Here is a 25077-nt window from a genome sequence, read left to right as displayed (position 1 = left end):
TACCTTTGAAGTAATTTTGTGGTGGCTCCTTGTTTCAGGCTTTAAAATTACTGCTATATTATTGAACGACTGACTACGGCTTGAGGCGCCTCTGATGTGCTTGGGTATAATACATTCACTGTATATACAATAAATCAGTGACGTAGATCATACAGAATTAGAAGTGGTGAGTTATTTCGTTTTGGATATAAATCACATAGTCATGCAATATGTTTATTTATACTAATAAAAGTTATGTTTTAGGAATCAGACCAGTGAAACTGTTGAGATTTATATTGGATTCCTCGGCCTCAGTGAAACTCATAACTAGAGATGAGCGAGTATACTCGCTAAAGGCAATTGATCGAGCGAGCATTGCCTTTAGCAAGTACCTGCCCGCTCGAGACAGAAGGTTCGGGTGCGGGCGCGGGGGAGCGGTGAGTAGCGGCAGTCAGCAGGAGGGAGCAGGGGGGAAAGAGAGATCTCCCCTCCGTTCCTCATTGCTCTCCCCCGCCGCTCCCTGCCCGCCGCCGGCACCCGAACCTTCAGTCTTGAGCAGGCAGGTACTCGCTAAAGGCAATGCTCGCTCGAGCAATTGCCTTTAGCGAGTATACTCACTCATCTCTACTCATAACTAAAAACTGCATGTCCCACGGAAATCATTAAGGCAGAAGTATTCCTCTATTGCCTCTTGTACTTTCTCTTGGTATTTTGGTAACTTCTTCCAAAAAAGTGTTATTCCTCCAATTTCCACCTATAGGAGATTGGTGACCTATGGTCAATAGTACTGGAGTGTGATCAGACCAAAGGACATCCCTATCTTCGTATCTCTTGCTCTTGTAACATGTGGAAGTCTACCAGAATCATGTCAATCCTGGAGAAGGATTTGTGTTGTGTTGAATAGAAGGAATACTTCTTAGAGCCCGCATTAATACATCTAAAGGAGTCCTACAACTCCTATTTGAGCAACCATGGGGCTAAGGAGGGAATACCCTTCTACTGGAGTTACTGGAGTCAAGCTCCCCGTCTGCTATCACATTGAAATCTCTACACATTATTAGATCCTCTTGTTGGATCTTTTTTACTTTTCTCATGACCTTGCCGAGAAAACATAGTTGTAATGACTTTGGAACATATATGTTGACCAAGGTCAGGAGAAAACCATTAACTTTGCATATCAAAACTAGATATATAATGTACGACAAAGAGAAAAATTCAACAGTACTCGGTTTCTTCACCCCAACCATAGGGGGGAGCTATAGTTGATAATATGCAAAGCCAAAAGCAGGAGTTGTGGACAATCAGCCCCAAGTTCAATCAAAAATATATTGCAAGGAGCATGGCAGCATAAAAGGTGCATACAGCCTTTAAGAAAAAAGCTTTTATTATTCCATAAATAGACGAAAAGGCAACATTTCGACCGTTTAGGTCTTTATCAAGCCTAAAGATAACACCAGACAACATACAATAAGTAAGAGGACATCATAAACAACATACAGCACAAAATAAAATCAAGAAGTTCAATATTTACCATATGTCACATATAACACTGAATACAATCAACGGGTGCAATACATACCGCTATCTGTAGAACACAGAGCAGTGGATCCATGCTCCGGATGCCCGCCATCCCCAAACATCACATGTTTATATAGTAAATGCCCAATGGCGTCATACTCACAGCACCTCCCATTCATGGAAACGCCCCCTATATCGACAGGCAGCTGACAATCTGTCGGATCACATGATAATTTAATTATTCCGCCAATCACCGGTCAACAAATGAAAGGGCGCATGCGCTAAATGACGTCAACACGTAATAACGTGTGACGTCAGCACGTAAATGACGTATAATGAATGTGCAATGAAATTTATATAGGTATCGGTATACCGACAGGGTAGTCGTGCACCGTGACCTCAAAGCGTCACAGGCGCGTGACGTAATCACGTGAAATGGCACGCATCACTGATATAGTCAGCACGGCCTAACCTTAAGACGTATCATGTGTAAGTAAACATGATCACATGCCAAAATAAATATAGAATTATCTTTTAAAGGTAAGTGCGGCGTTAGATACAATAATGGAGTTACTACCCTGTGGGGAGATAACACGCCATGGAAGAAAGACACAAACATAAGTGTATACACAAATGTGCACGGCCTAAACACACCATAAGGGATACATTAATCATAAATATAAAAAAATATTTTTTTAAGGTAAGTACAGCATTGAATTCAACAGTGAAATCACTACCTCGTGGGGAAATACCACACCATAGAGGTTAAACCCAACAATAAGTGTATAGACAAATATGCACGGCCTAAACACACCATACGGGGTACACTAATCCCAAATATAAAGAAATCTTATAGGGTAAGCACAGTATTAGCTGTGGAAAACTATAAGTGGGGCACTAACGGGCCATAAAACATGAGCCGAACAATACAATGCAAAACTAGATATATACCTCCTCCATCTATCTAGGAGATAGATCTCCAAGAACTTACAATCCACAGTGTCCCTTATTGTAATCAACACTCCTGCTTTCTTTTTTGCGTTGGCCATATACACGTTGGGAAATTTGGAGTGGTACAAAGCTGGATGACCATTATTTGCCAAGCGTATTTTGTTGCACACACAGGATGTCCGCTTGTGCTGAGAGAAACGCTTTCCATAGCGAGGTTCTCTTAAAGGAGGAGTTCAGTCCTCTTGAATTTATGGAGGTTTGATTTAGATCCATAATGGTCTTAGGGTTGATGATAATGATGTAGCAATCTCTCCTTGGGCTGTGAGATAAATATATGTGTCACCTGTTTGGTCAGCTCGTACTGTATATAAACTCTTTCAAACTGGAACTTCTCTTGGGGTTTCGAGGTCAACACTGTTAAAGGGATGTCCATCCAAATCCAGTTAACATTAATTCTTGAAAAACATAATTGGGGTAAATCAACCAAAAAAGGGCCTTCAATATCTGGGGAGTTGTTAGAAACCCCATTTCTGAAGGTCATGAGTTGGGGTGAGTACAGTTCAGCCATCATTAGGATGGAGCCACCTCTTGTATAACTTGAAGGCTAGCAGTACTGGATTCGGTGTGCATTTCTATTGGCTGGTAGCGGTATGCTGATGTTTTACTATGCATATGGAGGCAGGTCTCTGTATTCAATCTTTAGCCAGATGAGTTAGAGCGTTGTCTACAGGAATCGGGATTCCACATTTTTTCAGGAGTGTGTAGCCTTCTTCAGTGTTTGAAAGGATGTCTGTCTTTCCTTCTTTGTTGATGAATAACATTGTCGGAAAGCCCCATCTATAGAGAGCTTTGTTCTCTCTTAGGCCGCCTGCACACGGGCGGAAATCCCGCCGCGGGATTTCCGTCGCTCAAAGCCTGCATAGGAGTGCATTACAATACGCACTCCTATGCAGACGGCCGCGGTTTGGCCGCGCGAAATGTCGTGCGGCAAACAAACCGCGGCATGTCCTATTTTTGTGCGGGGCTCGCAGAGCCTCGCACAGATACGTCACTCACCCGGCCGCCGGCTCCGGTCTGCGCATGCACCGGCTGCCCGGCACATGAAAGAGCCGGGGCCGCCGGGCGCGGGTGAGTACGCGCTCGTCTCTGCAGGCGCTCAGGTCAGGTCCCGCGGCGAGAATTCTCGCCGCCGGATTCGACCCACTCGTCTGCAGGCGGCCTTAGTATGGAAGTAATTGGGGAGAGTCTTTTCCTAGCTAGCATCGTGGTTTTGGAAAAGTCTGAGAAAAGTTTAATTCGTTCAAAGGATGGGGGGGGGGGGAAGAAATTCCTAAATTTTTCTGGAGGCGTTCATCATGGCGTCTTTTAATATGGTAGAAATGTACATGTGTGATCACATCTCTGGGTATATTTTCTGAGATGGACTTTGGCCTTGGCAGTCTGTGTGCTCGATCTAGTATATGCTCGTTGGAGTTGGAATCTGGTAGGTCTTCTATCACCACGGTTTCGGTGATTCTCCTTATTTTAACATTATTTCGTCTGCTGCGGTCTTCTGGGTCCGACGTTTTGTTTTTGACTGCCTCCAGCTCATCTGCCAATTTGTAATGCACAGCAATTAGCTCATTATGGGAGCCTGTTATTTTACAGGTTTTTGTTTACAAATGGTCTACTCTCTCCCCTAGGTCAGAAATAGCAAAGTTGACTGTGCTATGCATAGCTAAAACATCTTTTTTTTAGGGATCCCTTTAAGGCTAGTATCAAGTTTCTTATGAAACATTCAGAAGCAGGTTGGCTGAAGCATGCAACATTCAATACGGGCTCTCCCTCCTTCATCTTCTGCCAACTGTTCCTGCTCTGCTAGTGATTGTAGTACTGTTTCCTCCCTTCTTGGTCATCTTCTTAGCGGACACTCTCTGAGAGGGTATCTCTTCCCCCTGCTCATTCCTCTCCCTGTTCGTGTGATGAGGGGACATCTTCTCCCTTCTAACTTTATCTGTCCCTCCTGCTGCAGTTTTCTTGTTCTTCCTCCCTCTGCACTAGCGATGGCTGTGAGGGTCGCGTCTGTGGCAGTGTCTGCTTGTATATTGGGGGACAGCTCTCTTACCTGATCTATGTATTTCGGAGGGTCCCCTCGGCCCGCCGCTCCCAACTCCGCTCCCTCTGCTTCTGGATTCTTGGCTGCCTGCACTTCTGGTTCTTCTCTAGCATCCTGTGCCGGGAAGAAGTCCATGAGACGCTTGGGCCCCATCCTCGCTGGCTTTCTTTTGCTCATCTCCAGTCTCCCGGTGACAGTCCGCCTCTCTGCTGTCCTCAGATGTCGCTGGTTAGTCTGAGCTGTCCGATAGTGGAGCTTTACCAGCTTGCGTCCACCATCTTTGCCATCCAGGCCATGCCCCGGTGACTTTAAAGGGTAACGTGATAAGCCGCCCTATGTGTGTAGATGGGGAATAGCACTATAACTGACCATTATATGCCTTTTTCATCAGTTTTTCCAGCTGCAGGCTGTATCGCCAATTTCAGTCATCCCAGAGCTTGTGGGTGTAGACTAGCTGCTAGGATATCTCCCATACACTGCATACAGAGAAAATAGCGGATTCTGTTCCTGAACTCTTTGTAGCACACATAGATATAACAGCATCATGGAAAACAGTGTACAGCAGTATAGATTTTCGCTGCTATAAGACAATATATCACTTAGCTGCAGCAACAAGTATGTGTGGCTCTGCTTCTCTCTCCCTCCTCTTTATAAACTTCTATGGACAGCATCAGACAAAACCAACCTCCACTTCCTGCTATGACTTGATAAGGGGACAGAAAGTTACAAGGAAGCAAGATCTCTAGTGGCCAGCAGTTCAGAGGAATTTATCAGCACAAAAATGTTATTTTAGGTTAAAAAAAGTGATTTCCAATTTTACTAATTATCATATCAGCATAACTTGCTTGAAAAGCCAGTGGCCATTTAACCTTGACAATTTGACGATGAGAGAAACCATAGTGTTTAAACACCATCTCATTTGCCACTCCAGTTTCTAACTGACTTGACACACACAGTCAGATATGTTTCAGAATAGGAAAAACAGAAGATACAAGGCCTGAAGGTAAGCTGCCATTGACCTTCGCTCACACAAATGTGTAGCCAGACAGCTGACTAAACATTGACTTTGTTTTAAGCCCCATTTACACGTAACGATTATTGCTCAAAATTCTGTAAAACGATGGCTTTTGAGAGCTAATCGTTGTGTGTAAATGCTACCATCTGGTGCACTTTTCATTTGAACGATGATTTTTAGTTCAGCATAAAAACCATAGTTCAGACTGCACGCTGGGAGCAGGAGATAACCTTGTATTCTCTGTGCAGCCCGCACGCTGTTATCTACATGGGAGCTAGAGATTACATTGTTTTCTTTTAACAGCCCATGGCTAAACAATGGAGCTAATTACTGAGCTTCTGCTGAGTTCTGCAACAGCTACTGGAGGCTCATTTGCATGCAAATAAAGCTGATAAAGTACTAATGGGCATAAATGGCCATTAGTACTTTATGCAAAATGATCGCTCAAAATGGTAATTCTCCTGTAAATGGGGCTTTAGAAATGTACTTTTAGCACGTCTTACTCTTTATTATGTTTTACTTTATTTGATCTTCTATACATATATTTAACTATGTAGACCTTAACTAAGCTTAAGAATACTTCTAGATTAGTAATAAACAATATCAGACAGTAAGCAAACTGCACGTGACTAGAGACCAATGTCACTGCACGTGCTAAGTGTAGTAATCAATAATAAAGAGGCATAACAAGTTATGCATCAGGTGACCTTTTAATGTATTTGTCTAAAAGGACTATAAATACTTTGGCTTGTTAACTAATAAACTGAATTATTTGCAATTTACAGAAATGCTATGGGACCTGCGATTTTCCGAGCAGCTCGTACTAACCCAGATTTGGGACACAAGGATATACGTGTAGCACCCCACTACTCTGACACGGCAGAATAAAAATTAGTTTATCAGGTTACTGTGAGTCTTTACATATTCCACTGACATCTAACAAAGCCTGTATGAGTTACGGCAAGAGTTGAGCGAACATGCTCATCCAAGTATTAGCATACTCGATGGTGCTCGTTACTCGAGCGGAGTACCACCCCTCACCGCATTACCACTTCCTGCTGTGACGTGTCCGCACGTCTACAGCAGTATGTGGGGGAGAGGGGAGAATTAAAAAAAAAGCTAGGCACCAGACGGGTCAAATACAAAAATGCTCGGGTCTCCCATGGACTTCAATAGGGTTCGTTACTCGAATAGAGCTCTTGAATATTCCGAAAAGCTTGACTCGAATAACGAGCACCCAAGCATTTTGGTACTCGCTCTGCTCTAGTTACAGCATTCAAGTGCTGTAAGGCATTCATGATTTAACCTTGTGGACAAGGCACCAGCCCACTTGAACATAAGTTCACATGAAATAGATTAAAGGGGGTTAATCCAGGACTTAGGTTATTAGCATCAGATGATTGAGAGTGTAAAAGCTGACAGTCAGCGACAGCTGTTTGAAGGGGCTGCAGTGCTCAAATGAGTACTGCACTCTTCATTGTATACCAGTCACAGCGCTATACATTTTGTAGTGGTTGTGCCTTGTATTGCAACTAAATCCTATTCACTTGAAAGGAACTGATAGGCAGAAAGACCCCACTTGAGGATCCCAGCCCCTTCAAATAGCTGATAAGCTGCGATGCCGGGAGTTGGACTATCATACGGACATTTCATCAATACTTCAGCCCATGACAACTACTTTAATATAGATCATTAAAAGCAAGGTCTTTCACCCACTAGGCAAGAAAGCTTTGGTTTAATGTCACTACTGGAAAATTGCACTGTGACCAATTCCTTTTAAATCTCTTAGAAATAACTTTCCTCCAGTGCTATAAGGATTTTCAGAAACTGTTACAACTTTATTGTATAAATGGTGTCTCCGGGGTAGTATCCTATAATGTAATGTTTGACAGGCGTTTGCTATTGTATTTGCCCATGTACATTGCAACAGCCTCTTTGAATGTTAAAAAATAAAACAGACATTGCAGAGGAGGAGGTACGATTTTTATTTTAGCATTTTCAAACAATACCTGTTAAACATTTTACTGGTTAGGCTAATGTATCTTTTAACGTAGCCCCTTTTCATTCTGAACATTGCATAAAGATTCCCTTAGGGCTAATTCCCACGGGTGGATTTCGTGATACGCGGCGGAAATCCGCAGCGTTGCCCCGCAGCTATTAGGTTCTATTGAACCTAATAGCGCAATGCTCACGCTGCAGAATTCCACCCTGTGAAATCACCCGCGGCATGTTCTATTTGCCGCTGGCGTACGCGCGGACGGCTTCCATTGCAGTCAATGGAAGCCATCCGTCACGCTATCTTCCGCTGATAGATAGTGTGAAAATGCTTCCCTGCCCACCGACGTCCGCGTCATATGACATGCTGGCACGGGAGGCTGGACATAGGGCAGCGGATCCAGAGGCAAGTATGGAGTCTCTGAGGGGGCGCCGTGACGGACTCCGCTGCGGAATTCCAATTGTGGAGCCCATCATGGCTGTGGGCACTAGGCTTTAGAGTTTATTGTAATACTATATAATGTCCAGAAGTAAAAAGCTCTCTACAATTTTACTTAAAGGGGCTGTCCCGCGAAAGCAAGTGGGGGTATACACTTCTGTATGGCCATATTAATGCACTTTGTAATATACATCGTGCATTAAATATGAGCCAAACAGAAGTTATTCACTTACCTGCTCCGTTGCTAGCGTCCCCGTCGCCATGGTGCCGTCTAATTTCAGCGTCTAATCGCCCGATTAGACGCGCTTGCGCAGTTCGGTCTTCTCCCTTCTGAATGGGGCCGCTCGTGCCGGAGAGCTGCTCCTCGTAGCTCCGCCCCGTCACGTGTGCTGATTCCAGCCAATCAGGAGGCTGGAATCGGCAATGGAACGCACAGAGCCCACGGTGCACCATGGGAGAAGACCTGCGGTCCACCGTGGGTGAAGATCCGGGCGGCCATCTTAGCAAGGTAAGTAAGAAGTCGCTGCAGCGCGGGGATTCGGGTAAGTACTATCCGTTTTTTTTTTTACCCCTGCATCGGGTTTGGCTCGCGCCGAACGGGGGGGGCTATTGAAAAAAAAAAAAACCCGTTTCGGCGCGGGACAACCCCTTTAAGCTCTATTCACATCTGCACCAGGGATTCAGTTTTCCTGCTCTATTATGGGAGCAGGAAAATGGGATCCCCTGGATGAAAGGATCTGTCTCATAACAGAACCAAATTGTGCCGAATGAACCCCAATGACTAGAATGTAATCCATTTGGTTTCTGGCTCTTAACAGCTTCTAACACAGATGCGAATAGAGCCTCACTCATTATGATTATTAAAAAATACAATAATCCTTTCTTCTTTAGTTTTCCAAAGGTCATAACTTTTATTTTATTTTATTTTTCGGCAGTGGAGCTGTATGACACCTTTTATTTTTTAGGATGAGTTTTCGTTTTTATAGGAACCAATTTATGGTACATATAATGTAATGTATTAAATAACTTTTAGAATTTTTTTTTGGCTGCGAGGTAATGGAAAAGCTATTTTACCAGTGTTTTTGCAATTTATTTTTATGGCGTTCACCATGTGGTATATTTACTATGTTATCTTTATTGAATGAGTCATTACAATTACAACACCAAATTTATAGAGGTTTTATTATGTTTTACCACTTTTGCACCATATAAAAAAAAAAAAAAAAAAAAGTAATAACAGTTTAAATCACCCCTCCCCCCTTTTGCCATATTTATAATGAAAGAATCTAAATCATAAAACAAAAAAAACATTTGGTATCACTGCGTCCTTAAAAGTCCAATCAAAATCACACATTTACCCCGCACAGTGAACGTCAGAAAAAATAAAACGAAACGCCAGGAATGCACTTTTTTGGTTACCATCTCCAAGAAAAGAATGCAATAAAAAGCCATAAAAAAGTCGTACGCACTCCAAAATGGTACCAATGAAAACTACAGGACGTCCCGCAAAACATGAGCCCTCGCACCCGTCGATGGAAAAATAAAAAAGTTATTGTGCGCCGAAGATGGCGGCAGAAAATAATTTTTAAAAAGTCATTTTTGTTGCAGTGCGCCGCAGAAACAAGACGCACTGAACGATGGCGGAATGTCTTTTTTAAATTTTACTCCACTTAGAATTTTTGAAAAAGTTTTTCAGCACATTATCTGGTACGTTAGATAGCACTAGTGGAAAATACAACTCCCCCCCCCCCCCCCCCCCCGCTTGAAACCAAACTGCTGATTAGACAGATGTATAAATCACTAGTGAAAAATACAACTCCCCCCCCCCCCCCGCTTGAAACCAAACTGCTGATTAGACAGATGTATAAATTAAGACTAGAAAAGTAAACTGTAATTTTATGACTCAGGAATGTTTGGGTAGAAGCTGGTATTTCAGAGTTAAGCCGAGTTTATGATCTCACTTGCACTGGAATCTAAAGAAGTCCTTGCCCTTGTGTGAATTTTGTGATGCTTAATTAGACTTGATTTTTGGGTAAAACATTTTCCACAATCTGAACATGAAAATGGCTTCTCGCCCGTGTGAGTCCTCAGATGATAAATGAGACCTGTTTTATAAGTGAACCGCTTTCCACACTTTACACATGGAAACGGCTTCTCCCCTCTGTGAATTTTCTGATGTTCGGTAAGACTTGATTTTTTGGTAAACCGTTTTCCACATTCGAAACATGGAAACGGCTTTTCCCCCGTGTGAGTTTTCTGATGATTAACAAGATTCGATTTCTGGGCAAAACATTTCCCACATTGTGAACACGAGAACGGCTTCTGCCCAGTGTGAATTTTTTGATGTCTAACAAGACCTGCTTTATTAGTAAAACTTGACCCACATTCAGCACATGAATATGGCTTCTCTCCTGTGTGAATTTTTTGATGTTCGAGAAGACCAGTCTTCTTAGTGAAACACTTTCCACATTCAGGACATGAAAATGGCCTCTCCCCTGTGTGAATTCTCTGATGATGATTAAGATTCAGTTTTTTGCTGAAACACTTCTCGCATTCATGTTCCTCCGTTTGACTTCTCTGATATTTAAGGAGACCCGATTTTCTGGTTAAACACTTCTCACACTCCGAATAAGAAAACTGTTTCCTGCCTATGTGATTTCTATGATGTTCAACCAGATAAAGCTTCTTGGTAAAACGTTTCCCACATTCCAAACACAAAAATGGCTTCTCCTCTGTGCGATTTCTAGGATGCTCAATTAAGTTTAACTTTTTAGTAAAACATTTCCCACATTGCGAACAAGAAGACAGCTTCTCCCCTGTATGAGTCTTTTGATGTTCAGCAAGAGCTGGCCTATGAGGAAAACATTTCCCACAATCCAAACATAAAACTGGGTTTTCTCCATTGTGAATATTTTCACTTATGAGCAGACCTGATTTCTGAGAAAAACAAACCCCGCATTCTGAACATGAAGCGAGTTTCTCCCCAATGTGACTTATATTTTCTGTAAAATCTTGTGCAATATCAGTATCTTCCACTGTAGAATCTGGAAATAAAATATATTTTCCTTCCAACCTCTTGGTACAGCCATTTGCTGAGGATAAAAATAGATTATTATTAATATCATATTTTTCTTCTTTGTACTGATAATGTAAATACAAGACATGCACACAATTTACTAATATTTCATCAATGTATGAAGAATCTTTCTGTTTCAATTAAAAGGGAGTTTTCCAGGATAGATGATTATTAGTTGATTGGCTGGGGTCTGGTGCTCAGTGCACAGGCGAAACAGCTGATCAGGCAGTCGCTGTCAGCGCCCCATACACAGGGGTCTACGTGGAAGCTGCTGCTCCTCCGACCCCGGTGTAGTGGCCCCAGCGTGAAACTGCAGGAGCAGCTCCCATTAATGTTAATGAGAGTTGTGCCTGCAGTTACAAGTGCTGGCCAATACACTGGGCTCGGAGAAGCAGCTTCCATTTCGTGCCCTGGGTATAGTGGGCGCCCCATCAGCTGGGGTCCGTAGTGGCAGCCTATCCACTTTTGATGGCCTATCACACTGGTAGGTCATCAATAATATTTTAGTGAAAAACACCTTTAAAGCAAAAATAAAAAATTCTCACCTACCAACATTACAAATCATAGATATAAGGAAATTCTAAATACCAGAATTAACTCGCCCCCCAAGGCCTGGGCCAATTTTGGCATCAAGAACAGATTTTTTTTTTTTTAAATTTGTCCTCTTCGCATTCAGGCAGTCATAACTTCATTTCTTGTTTGATGTAGGTGTAGTATGAGGTTTTGTTTTTTGCAGGAGGAGTTACTTTATATGGGTACCACTTCCTGGTACATATACATAATACTCTTTATTATTTGTATAGCGTCAGCTTATTCTGTAGCGCTTCTGAGGCACATAGGGAACACAAACAATGAGAAAATTACAGAAATTACAAAAGTTACATGTGGTATTCAATTATTTGGAGACAAAGAGGGTGGGGGTGATACAGAAGGTCCAGTGGCAGGCGGTGGAGCAAGGGGGAACACAGCAATGTGATGATAACTTGTGATATACAGTTTTTGGGAACACAAACGGGGTGGGGGTAGAATAGGTGGTGCGTGGCAGTACGTGTATGACAGACAAAGTGGAAAGCCATAGGGAGGGGCAAGAGCATATTCTCGGGATGGGGGACTAGATGAGAAGGTTTAGTATGCCTCTATGAAGACGTGCATCTCTAAGGCGCGTCTGAAGTTCCACACATTGGGGATTGTCCAGATGTTTTGGGGTAGAGCGTTCCAGAGGATTGGTGCTGCTCTAGAGAGGTCCTGGAGGCGAGCGTGTAAGGTTCGCATTAGAGGGGTGTTTAGTCTGAGTGTGTTAGCAGAGCGGAGCGCGCGGGCTAGGTGATGTATGAACAGGATTAAGGCGATGTACGGTGGCGCGGCACCATGGATAGCTTTGTGGGTGAGGGTGATGAGTTTGAATTAAGTTCTGTAGTGGATAGGCAGCCAGTGCAGTGACTGGCATAGTGCAGAGGCATCTAAGAAGTGGCTGGATAGGAAGGTGAGTCTAGCTGCCACATTTTAGTACAGATTGGAGAGGGGAGAGTCTGGTGCGGGGAAGGCTAATGAGCAGCAAGTTGCAGTAGTCTAGTCGGGAATGGATGAGGGCGGTGACTAGTGTCTTTAGCATGTCTGTGGTGAGGAACGGATGAATTTTAGCAATATTCCTGAGGTGCAGGTGACCTGTTCGGGCCAGAGATTGCATATGGTGGAGTAAAGGAGAGATCAGAATCCAGTGTGACCCCAAAGCAGCGGGCGTGCTGTGCTTTCTGGGGGTTGTGATGGTGCCAGATACTAATATGGAGATGTTAGGGGGAAGTCAGCTGCTTAAGGGGGAAAAAAGACAAGGAGGTCAGTTTTTGAGAGGTTAAAAGGGTTGTCCCGCGAAACAAAGTGGGGGTATACACTTCTGTATGGCCATATTAATGCACTTTGTAATGTACATCGTGCATTAAATATGAGCCATACAGAAGTTATTCACTTACCTGCTCCGTTGTTAGCGTCCCCGTCTCCATGGTGCCGTCTAATTTTCAGCGTCTAATCTCTTGATTAGACGCGCTTGCGCAGTCCGGTCTTCTCTGTGTTGAATGGGGCGCTCGTGCTGGAGAGCTGCTCCTCGTAGCTCCGCCCCGTCACGTGTGCCGATTCCAGCCAATCAGGAGGCTAGAATCGGCAGTGGAACGCACAGAGGACCTGTGGTCCACCGTGGGTGAAGATCCCGGCGGCCATCTTCGCAAGGTAAGTAAGAAGTCACCGGAGCGCGGGGATTCGGTAAGTACTACCCGGTTTTTTTTTTTTTATCCCTGCATCGGGTTTGTCTCGCGCCGAACGGGGGGGGGGGGCTATTGAAAAAAAAAAAAAAAAACGTTTCGGCGCGGGACAACCCCTTTAAGTTTGAGAAAGAGGGAGGACATGGTGTAACAGACAGCGGACAGACATCTCCGTACCCTTCCTCCAAAACATCAGACTATCGGTGTGGGTGGGTGGGGGGAGAAGAGGTGTATAACTGGGTGTCATCAGTTGGTATTGGAGGCCAAAAATGCTGATGGTTTGTCCAATTGGGGCTGCGCAGATAGAGAAGAGAAGGAGGCCAAGGACCGATCCCTGGGAAACCCCAACAAGGGGGAGCGGAGAGGGGAGCCAGCGAAAGAGACGCTGAAAGAGGTCAGAGGGGTAGGAGGAGAACCAGGCGAGAGCAGTGTCCTTTACATTAAGTTTAAATTCTTTTCTAACATTAATTTTTTATTTAGGCAAAAATGCACAAATATACTCATTTGTTTACCTGACAGGATTGTCATAAATGCTATAAATTTATTGCACAGATAGGTTATTAGTTTTGTATGTTATATTTAATAAAGTTTATCTATTGTTAAAAAGTGCTCGTGGGTATTTTTCTTTAACATTACTGTTTAAACATTTCCCTTTCCTTATTTTTTTTATTCCCATGGTGGGTGAGTGTTCATTTTGATTTTTAACTAAAACGTACTGTTATACTTAGAAGGTCATATATTTGTCTGTGTACTAATAGGACATACCAAGTATGCCCTAACAGGAAATATAGTAAGACAGCGTTGAGGTCCTTCAATGGACCCTGCGCTGTTTACTCATACTAGGTATGAACCCGGATTGTGACACATGGATTAATTTTTTTCCCCCCTTGAATGCTATGATCAACGCTGATTGTACCATTCATAGGGTCGAAAGGCACAGATTAGCGGTTTCTTTCATCTCCACCATTAACCCCTTAGTGACGGAGCTTTTTTGCTTTTTTCCATTTTCATTTTTTCCTCCTCCCTTTTAAAAAATCGTATCTCCTTTATTTATCCATACGTCGCTGCATGAGGACTTGTTTTTTGCGGGACGAGTTGTATTTTTCAGTGGTGCTATTTATTGTACTATATAATGTACTGAAAAACTTTTTAAAAATTCTAAGCGGAGAGAAATGGAAAAAACGACATTCCACCATCTTTCGGTGCGTCTTGTTTCTACGGCGCACAAACCGCAACAAAAATGACCCAATAACTTTATTCTGTGGGTCAGTGCAACTACCATACCAAACATATAGTTTTTCTTTGCTGTACTACTTGTATTTTTTCTTTTTAAGATATTTTCTGTGTCCATTTTCTGCGCACAATAACTTTATTTTTCTGTCGACATAGTTATGTGAGGGCTCATTTTGTGCGGTATGTCCTGTCATTTCCGTTGGTACCATTTTCGCATACAATTGACTTTTTTGATCGCTTTTTATTACATTTTTTCTCAGACATAGGGTGAACAAAAAAGTGCATTTTGGGCGTTTTTTTTTTCTTTCTTTGAACCACGTTTACCGTGTGGGGTAAATAATACATTACTTTGATAGATCGGACTTTTACGGACGTAGCGATACCAAACACGTATTTTTAATTTATTATTTAGATTTTTTAATTGTAAATATGGCAAAAGGGTGGTTTTGAACTTTTATTACTTTTTTAAAAATAATTAGTAAAACTTTATTGATCTTATTTTTACACTTTCTTTTAGTCCTCCCAGAGGACTACAACCAGCGATGTTTTGATCGCTCCTGCAATATGATGTAATGCTATAGCATTACATCATACTGGATTCTGACAGGCAGCCTATCCAGCCACCCCACGGGGATGGCTTCACAGGCAGTCTACTAAAGCAGCCCTGGGGCCTTTCAGAAGGACCCCAGCTGCCATGACACCTGCACGGCTCCCCGGATCTCACTGCGGGGATGCCGTACGGGACTCGGGGGATTTAAATGTCGCCGTCAGAATTGACAGAGGCATTTAAAGGGTTAATAGCCGCGTCCTGCAGATTGCGGCTATTGCCCGCGGGTGTCAGCTGTAATAAACAGCTAACGCCCATGTCGTATGGAGGGAGATAGCGGCGCTATCTTCCTCCATACACGTCCTGCAACAGCAGGACGTAAAAACACTATTGGGCTGTCACTAAGGGGTTAAAGCAAGGTTACAGCTGTGTATTACAGCCACTGTCTTGCACCTGATTGCAGTGGGACACTGGCAGTGCCTGAGCGAAGAGCAGGAGTATACTCATCATAATGTACCAACCACCTGCCATTCAAAGCAAGGATTTTCATCAGAGGTCCTGAAAAAGTTAAAGAGAAACCAGTTACACGGTGTCTAAGATGGTAGTGAATTAGGTAGTGATGACTATATAGTCCACAGAACTGCTGAACTGGGTGCTCTTCTGCCATCTTGCAAATCCCTTGATTTCAGAAATTTAGAGCTCTGGTAAAAGAGATTGAACATCGACAATGCTGAATAATCTGGAAGGTTCAGAGATAAAAGGGGCGCATGGATAGATGCAGCAAGCACAAGGGGGGCGCATGGATAGATGCAGCAAGCACAAGGGGGGCGCATGGATAGATGCAGCAAGCACAAGGGGGGGCGCATGGATAGATGCAGCAAGCACAAGGGGGGGGCGCATGGATAGATGCAGCAAGCACAAGGGGGGCGCATGTATAGATGCAGCAAGCACAAGGGGGGCGCATGTATAGATGCAGCAAGCACAAGGGGGGGCGCATGTATAGATGCAGCAAGCACAAGGGGGGGCGCATGTATAGATGCAGCAAGCACAAGGGGGGGCGCATGTATAGATGCAGCAAGCACAAGGGGGGGTGCATGTATAGATGCAGCAAGCACAAGGGGGGGCGCATGGATAGATGCAGCAAGCACAAGGGGGGGCGCATGGATAGATGCAGCAAGCACAAGGGGGGGCGCATGGATAGATGCAGCAAGCACAAGGGGGGGCGCATGGATAGATGCAGCAAGCACAAGGGGGCGCATGGATAGATGCAGCAAGCACAAGGGGGGGCGCATGTATAGATGCAGCAAGCACAAGGGGGGCGCATGTATAGATGCAGCAAGCACAAGGGGGGCGCATGTATAGATGCAGCAAGCACAAGGGGGGCGCATGTATAGATGCAGCAAGCACAAGGGGGGGGGGCGCATGTATAGATGCAGCAAGCACAAGGGGGGGTGCATGTATAGATGCAGCAAGCACAAGGGGGGCGCATGTATAGATGCAGCAAGAACAGGGGGGGCGCATGTAAAGATGCAGCAAGCACAAAGGGCCGCATGTATAGATGCAGCAAGCATAAGGGGGCGCATGTATAGATGCAGCAAGCACAAGGGGGGGGCGCATGTATAGATGCAGCAAGCACAAGGGGGGGCGCATGTATAGATGCAGCAAGCACAAGGGGGGGCGCATGTATAGATGCAGCAAGCACAAGGGGGGCGCATGTATAGATGCAGCAAGCACAAAGGGCCGCATGTATAGATGCAGCAAGCATAAGGGGGCGCATGTATAGCTGCAGCAAGCATAAGGGGGCGCATGTATAGATGCAGCAAGCACAAGGGGGGGGCCCATGTATAGATGCAGCAAGCACAAGGGGGGCGCATGTATAGATGCAGCAAGCACAAGGGGGGGCGCATGTATAGATGCAGCAAGCACAAGGGGGCGCGCATGTATAGATGCAGCAAGCACAAGGGGGGGGCACATGTATAGATGCAGCAAGAACAAGGGGGGGCGCATGTATAGATGCAGCAAGCACAAAGGGCCGCATGTATAGATGCAGCAAGCATAAGGGGGCGCATGTATAGATGCAGCAAGCATAAGGGGGCGCATGTATAGATGCAGCAAGCACAAGGGGGGGGGCCCATGTATAGATGCAGCAAGCACAAGGGGGGTGCATGTATAGATGCAGCAAGCACAAGGGGGGGCGCATGTATAGATGCAGCAAGCACAAGGGGGCGCGCATGTATAGATGCAGCAAGCACAAGGGGGGGGCACATGTATAGATGCAGCAAGAACAAGGGGGGGGGCGCATGTATAGATGCAGCAAGCACAAAGGGCCGCATGTATAGATGCAGCAAGCATAAGGGGGCGCATGTATAGATGCAGCAAGCGCCATCTGAACCAACTACTCACAACGCTATTTGAATGTCTCACCATAACCAGTCACGCAAACAGATTACTAGCAACTATATGGCTAGGCTACTAGAACGATACTGGCGCGGCACTCAATGTTGCACGCTGTTTGTACAGATAGCAATCACCATCTCTATACAACATATATCCCAACCTCTACAGCGCAGCATTCTGGATGACCTTTGGCTGATTCATGCCATTTAGCTCATCAATGGGCTACATGAAAACTTATGTAAAGGCCCTACTTTTGTGTAGTTGGTACTGGTTAGGAAGTTAGGACACTGTGTAAAAATTGGCATGTAGATCTCTCCTTCCAAAAGGTTATCCTTTCCTATATGCCGCGGACTGAATAGCATCACTTCACCTTACATAAGTATTTTCTTTACACATTTGAAGAAGCAATTTTCCCAAAATAACCTTTATCCATTTTCCAAAGAAACTGAGACAAGAGTGGTTACAAACTTTTCTTGCTGCCCATAGTAGGATTAACACGCTGTTCTAGCCGAAATATGTACAAGACATTCACTGCAAAAATCATACTTTATTCTAAAGTGTCCAACGTCACACCACAGGGAGTCCTGTCTTATAGAAAATGGCACTGGCTGAATTTAAAGGGGTTCTTACATGACAAAAAAAATTGTTTTACTTACCTTGCCTGGCCAGGACCGATCGCCAGGCATGTCCCCTACGTCGGGCATCTTCTTCTGTGGCTTCTAGAAGCAGAGCTGGAGCGGTCAAAATGACCGCTTCCTGCTCTGCTCCGTCAGCCACTTCCGAGGTGAACGGACGGGTGACACGTCACAAGCAGTGCTTGCTGTGGGCGTCCCGTCCGTCCTGAAGTCGGAGTTCTGCGCATGCGCAGTGGAGAGGCGGCCCGTCCTGACTCCTGTCAGAGGGCACTTGTCTTCTGCGGATGTGCGCAATCCCGGAAGGGGGAGGCCCGTCCAGGCTCGTCGGAGGAAGAAGAGAGCCTGCTGGGACATGACCCCCGCTACACAACAACAACAGGAAAAAAGGTAAGTATAAGGTTTTTATGCTTTAGCATGCCATTAATCGTGGGTTCCTTGTGTCCATTAGGCAGACCAGGGAACAATGGCTGCTAAAGCATAAAAATCTTATTCGTGTCAGAACCCCTTTAAGTCACAGGTTCCATTTTATGAGGCCATCATATTTTTACATTGGTTTAGTTTATTAGAAAAGATAAAAAAATAAAATAAGTATCCTGGAAATTGTAACCTTCTTTCATCTTCTTTTGTTTAGGTGTCAACTTGAGCTGAAGTGATGATTTTCTCATCCACAAGGATGATAAATCATTATTTATTTTCCAGCATCTGCCGAGTAGTGGATTGAAAACTGTCACAAATAATAACATTACAAGTAAAGCCGGAATCGCACAAACTGATTTGAATTGCGTGATCGCCGTCCGTGCACAAGTTCCATGGTAAATACACGGGCACCGAAAGGCATGTATTTTCGTTCACACTCACAGGTACAAATTGCGGATTCCGTGAGCGGAAAAAAAAATAAAATCGCAGCATGCCCTATTTTAGTGTGCTTTCCGTGCGGACGGTCTCCACTGAAGTCAATGGGTGCATGTGTTCCATCGCCCGTACACAAATAATAATGTGTATGAGCTGCCGAACCGCTCGGAAGTAGGTATGAGAATACAGAGAAAAGGCTGAATTCTGTCTTTTCCCCATCTGCGATTTTCTCTGCACAGATGAAACACTGTGCATAGGAGTTGATCTGCAATTACTTTTTGCGAATTATCGTGTGAGCCCGGCCTTAATGATTTGTGAAAGGCACTTCTTGAGAAAAGTATCAAGGGGGTATAGCTCGAGTTACATTATTCTCAGCCAATGGCAGTCTTACAATGAGCACCAATAAGAAAAATAGATGCCCTGCGGGTAAAATGTATCATTAACTGTTTTTATTGTTTTCCTTAATTTATAAATAAAGTTTACTTCTAGCATCAGATTTAGCTTGAACTACTTTTGTAGCTTTGCTACCATCCTTAGAATGCTGGAAAAATATATGTTATTGGCCGCCTGCAGACGGGCGGAAATCCCGCGGTATTTCCACCACTGAAAGACTGCATAGGAGTGCATTACAATACGCACTCCTATGCAGACAGCCGCGGTTTGGCCGCGCGAAATCTCGCGCGGCAAACAAGCCGCGGCATGTCCTATTTTTGTGCGGGGCTTGCACTCACCCGGCCGCCGGCTCCGGTCTGCGCATGCGCCGGTTGCGCGGCAGCCGGCACATGAAAGGGCCGGGGCCGCCAGGCGCGGGTGAGTACGCGCTCGTCACTGCAGGCTCTCGGGTCGGGTCCCGCGGCGAGAATTCTCGCCGCCGGATCCGACCCGCTCGTCTGCAGGCGGCCATTAAGTTGCAGATGGGGATCAAAGGCAAGGCTCGGTGTGATAAGTTTTGAAGCATTCAGGAAGACATAGTGCTGGCATAGAAGGGCAATCCGGACAAAAATAGCGGGTATCCCTCCTCTGGCCTCGTTTGGTGCAGACACGGCACCTTCTTTCGGTCTTCCTTCCGTTTGCCGTTGCAGGGATTCAGGCCATAAAGTGTCGCTCTGTGAGCCTTCGCACGTCCTCTGGTTCCAGGCGTAATGTGGGGCCTGTTATAGGGGAACACGATTTGGTTTTTGTGTGTGGGTATTTTTAAAAATTTCTTTCTGTTACAAAAAAAAGAAATGTGCGCACTTACAATGCAGGTCTGCAGATACACATCTCAGAGGCACTCGTGGGGTAAATAATTACAGTGTTACAACACGGTTTAAAAAGAGGCGGTGGATTTGAGTTGCAGCCTATCACTTTAAAAAAAACCTACATGATCCGTTCCCATCCTTCAATTCATGCGCTTTTTATTTCTTTTATTCTATATAAATCTCACCCATTAATTCAACTTATTCTTCACTTTCCTACAGCATTTACCACTGAAAAAAATTCATATTGAAAAGTAAATATTTGCCTCATGGCCCAGCACACAGAAAAGAGCAAAAACAGGAATAGAAATTTTTTTAAAAAAAAAGTCGGAGAACGACTTGTTTATTTTAGAGATGCGCGATTTGAAAGGGTTTGTCTGTGTTGTAGCTTCTCTGTAAAACTCTGTTCTCCCGGCACTAACATAAATGGGCATATACCCCCTCTCCCACATTGCAGCTCCAGGTCTCTCCTCCGACGTCACGTTTACAGACTAATTTATGGGACATCACAGGTGTGGCAGTCAAAGACACAGCTCAGTGCTCGATCGCCGAACGGTCATTGGCTGCAGCGCTTGTAACGTTCCATAAACCGAGGAGGACTACAACCTGTTGAGAAGGAGCAGAGGATCGAGCAGTGCTATGGGACACAGCGGGAGCATGGAGAGGCGAGTATATGCCTATATGCTATGCTAGTGCAGGAAGAATTGGATTTACAAAGAAGCAACAACTCAAGACAAACCTTTTAAAGTCCGACTGTAAAGCAGTTCTTCCTAAACAGAACCTAAAATGTAAAAACCTGCTTTAAAATGTAATAGGAGAAAGGCAGAAATTTAAAGGGCGATACCAAACAGGCATATACTCCTTGTGCAGGACTTTACAAGAGCTCCATTGTTTAGTCATTCACTAAGCCCGCTGGCACTGCAGCCAGAAGCAGACGGCTCTCTTATTGCATCAGCTCGGGTTGGTATTGCACATGCAGCTCTCATTGAATACAATGGGAACTATGCTTGCATTACAAAACTGGATGGCTGCACTACAGACAGAGCTCTTCGCTTCCAGCTCTGTCCATAATGACAGCTGACCCAATATCTACTATTGATGACCTAAGGAGAGTAAAGTCCTGGACATCCCCTTTGAGGTGGGTATAAAACAGGAGAAAGATGTAGTGAATGAACAAAGAGAAGGACAGGGTGTGCCCATGATTCTCCCATATATTTAGTACTTCTTACTCACCTGGACTGATATTTACAGGAATCTCCTCCTTCTTACGTTGCTGATCACCTCTCGCATATATTTCTTCTTCTTCTATAACTTCAACTTTAATATCGATCAGATCTTCAACCTGATTCAGCATGTAAGACCAAAACCATACAGTTTAGATTAGGATAATAGAACGCTTATTAAAATAATAAAAATAAACTTACTTTGTTGCCCATAGCAACCAATTAGAGCTCAGCTTTCCTAAACTACACAGGGACAGCGACAGGGTTCCTGTAGGACAGTTTTTCTGCTACACATTAGTAATAAAATGGGGACCAAATGTTTGAGAAGCTCCCTAGTTTGGGTCCATAAATACACTGTACATAAAAAGGTGGTCCCCTTTAATAAATTTAGTTAACCAGAACATCCCCTTAAAAAAAAAAAGGATTTATTTAATTTGGTACCCAGAGCCATCTACCTGGTTATCTTGCAGGACACTGGGATTTCCCTCTAGACAATCCTGGGATTGCGGAGAACTGGAGTGTCTCTCTGGATTTCTCTTACTAGACTCATCTGTAAGAAACAAAACACACACGATGACATCTATACTACCGGTCAAAAAGTTATAGCCCACCTCAATTTCTCCAGTTATTTTTGACATTAACACAGTACAAGTCCAGGAAATAATGGGAAATGGTTCAAAATCAAGTTAAAAACAAAAATAAGAATATTATTAACCTGAAATGCAACAATAGTCTGAATTTATGGTTTTTAACCAAATGGTTTTGTTCAGGGAACCCAACAAGGACCGCTGCTCTGCAGCACAGAAAACACATTACGGTTTTAAATTGGATGCAAACTATTCCTACAGGAGTCTAAACTTTTGTAGATTACTTTCAACTCCTGATTCTATATAACCAGTGTTGGACCAGGCTGCATTACAACATCCTCCAGGACAGGCTTTGGATACTTTTGCTCTTCAGGACGGAGCACGTTGTATCATAATGGCAGGAAAAAAGGCAATTAACCAAATACAGAATGACAGGCAATTATAACCCTTTGAAGTGTAGATCTGGCCTACAGATGTACTGACAGCCACCTTGGCTTTCTTGTCCATTTCCTATACCCTCAACAGGCACTTGGAAACTGACAGGAAGAGGTCTGACAGACCAAAGGCCACTACAAAATTAGACGACAAGTTTTTGAGAGTCAACAGTTTGCATGATCGGCGCCTCACAGCACATAACCTTCAAGCATGGCTTAATTCTAGGATCGCAAAAAAAAAAAAAAAAAAAAAAAAAGCACTGCCCGATACTGCACTCCACCATGTGAAAGCCCAAAGGATGTGAGGCGTTTTCATGTGAAAACCACCTGGCATCACTATGGGGAATCTCTTCATCCCTGTGGGGATGATAGGATCTCCTCCAGCCCCCCCCCCCCCCCCCCCCCCAGACAGAAGCTGATGGGATCGCTGAATTCTCCCATTGTTATCAATGGGGCTGACACTGCTGCTGCCGCCGGACCCATTGAATTCAATTGCCGATATTGCAAAAAAGATAGAACACGCTGCAAACTTTTTCCAACATAGCATCGCATTGCTATGCAGGTAAAAATTGCTCATGTGTATGAACTCATTCAAAAGAATCAGGTTCATATCTGTGCGAGATTTGTGCGTCTCACAAAGCACAAATTGCGCATGATTATGTTGCCTGTGTGAAACTGGCCTTATGGACTGATGAATCTGAATTTTGGTAAATTTTGTGGCAAATCATGCAGGGTCTTTGCATGGCGTCAAGTAGGTGAAATGATGGTTCCCGAGTGTGTGACACCAACTGTCAAACATGAGGAGGAAGCATGACAGTTTGGGGCTCTTGCTACATCCAAAATTGGCAACTTGCACAGGGCGACTGGCACACTGGGCAAAATAGATACCACAACATTTTGATACGCCATGCAATACCTTCTGGTGTGCGCCTAGTTGGTCACGGGTTCATATTACAGCAAGACAATGATCCAAAACATACTTCTAAGCTATATCTGAATTATCTAAGACAAGCAGCCGGTAGGCTTCAAAGAATAGAATGGCCTGCAGTCTCCAGACTTAAACACTGAGCTTGTTTGGGATGGACTGGACAGAAGGGTGAAAGCAAAGCAGCCTACAAGCGCAGCACATTTGTGGGGACTTCTGCAACAATGTTGGGAAGACATTTCTGAGCAATATCTGAATGCAATTGTAGAAAGAATGCCTCGATGGTGTGAAGCTGTTATATCAGCTGGAGGGGCGACTGAGGAGTAAAAAAAAAATAAATCTAGGTTTAAATTTGTGAAAAAAAAAGTTAATTTATTATTTTTATTTATCTTGTTTGTTCTATGCCTTCCTTTTAAAGTAAATTTGAGATTGGCTGGAATCGGCACATGTGACGGGGCGGAGCTACGCGATGACGCGTGCAAAGGGGTGGGGCCAAAATGCCGGTGCTGCCGAGCCAAGCCGAAGGGAGAAGACCCATCTGCGCAAGCGCGTCTAAAAAAGCAAGAAGACACCGAAATTAGACGGAGCCATGGAGACGTGGACGCTAGCAACGGAGCAGGTAAGTGAATAACTTCTGTATGGCTCATATTTAATGCACGATGTATATTACAAAGTGCATTAAAGGGGTTGTCCCGCGAAACAAAGTTGGGGTTATACACTTCTGTATGGCCATATTAATGCACTTTGTAATATACATCGTGCATTAATTATGAGCCATACAGAAGTTATTCACTTACCTGTTCCGTTGCTGGCATCCCCGTCTCCATGGTGCCGTCTAATTTTCAGCGTCTAATCGCCCGATTAGACGCGCTTGCGCAGTCTGGTCTTCTCCCTTCTGAATGGGGCCGCTCGTGCCAGAGAGCTGCTCCTCGTAGCTCCGCCCCGTCACGTGTGCCGATTCCAGCCAATCAGGAGGCTGGAATCGGCAATGGACCGCACAGAAGACCTGCGGGCCACCGAGGGTGAAGATCCCGGCGGCCATCTTCGCAAGGTAAGTAAGAAGTCACCGGAGCGCGGGGATTCGGGTAAGTACTATCCGGTTTTTTTTTTAAACCCCTGCATCGGGTTTGTCTCGCGCCGAACGGGGGGGCTATTGAAAAAAAAACAAAACCCTGTTTCGGCGCGGGACAACCCCTTTAATATGGCCATACAGAAGTACTTAACCCCACTTGCTTTCGCGAGACAACCCCTTTAAGGTCTTCTACAATTTTTGACCAGTAGTACATCGAGGGGAGCCTCAAAATAGATATCTCTTTTACAATCAATGAAAGTCTGCTCCTACCCAATGATTTGTGGCGCTGCTCATCTTCCATCATAGTATCCTTGTATTGATCCTTGTGTCCTTCTAAATACTTCCACTCATCCATGGAAAAATGGACCGTGACATCCTGACACCTTACAGGAACCTGATGCACAAAATGAGACAATTGAAGGAAGGCTTTCATATTTTCCACATAGGTAAAGTCCCCTGGTGCAAGCACCGAGTCACGACTGACTCCTCCGGTGATGTCACAGCATGATATTTCTCGTCAGCCTGTTTTTGCAGGGTGATTTGCCATTGCCTTCCCCAGTCATCTTTTATCCCCCCAGCAAGCTTGGTACTCCTTTTACCGACCTCGGTAAGGC

General features: G+C 44.5%; 1 protein-coding gene across 1 annotated transcript in view; it reads right to left on the bottom strand.

Moving 5' to 3' along the window:
- The window catches only part of LOC136587425 (zinc finger protein 271-like), a 109578-nt gene that overhangs the window by 73122 nt on the left and 11379 nt on the right, over nucleotides 1-25077 (bottom strand). The window contains exons 4-7 of the mRNA XM_066585993.1: nucleotides 24734-24857; nucleotides 21901-21995; nucleotides 21456-21564; nucleotides 9977-11084 (exon numbers count right to left, since the gene is read on the bottom strand). Of these exons, the coding sequence (XP_066442090.1) occupies nucleotides 9977-11084; nucleotides 21456-21564; nucleotides 21901-21995; nucleotides 24734-24857 (1436 nt within the window). The remainder of the gene's footprint in view (nucleotides 1-9976; nucleotides 11085-21455; nucleotides 21565-21900; nucleotides 21996-24733; nucleotides 24858-25077) is intronic.

This window comes from Eleutherodactylus coqui, chromosome 13 (genome assembly GCF_035609145.1).
Source record: "Eleutherodactylus coqui strain aEleCoq1 chromosome 13, aEleCoq1.hap1, whole genome shotgun sequence".
Classification (NCBI taxonomy): domain Eukaryota; kingdom Metazoa; phylum Chordata; class Amphibia; order Anura; family Eleutherodactylidae; genus Eleutherodactylus; species Eleutherodactylus coqui.
Note: the sequence above shows the minus strand (reverse complement) of the source record. Positions and strands in the feature narration are given on the sequence as shown.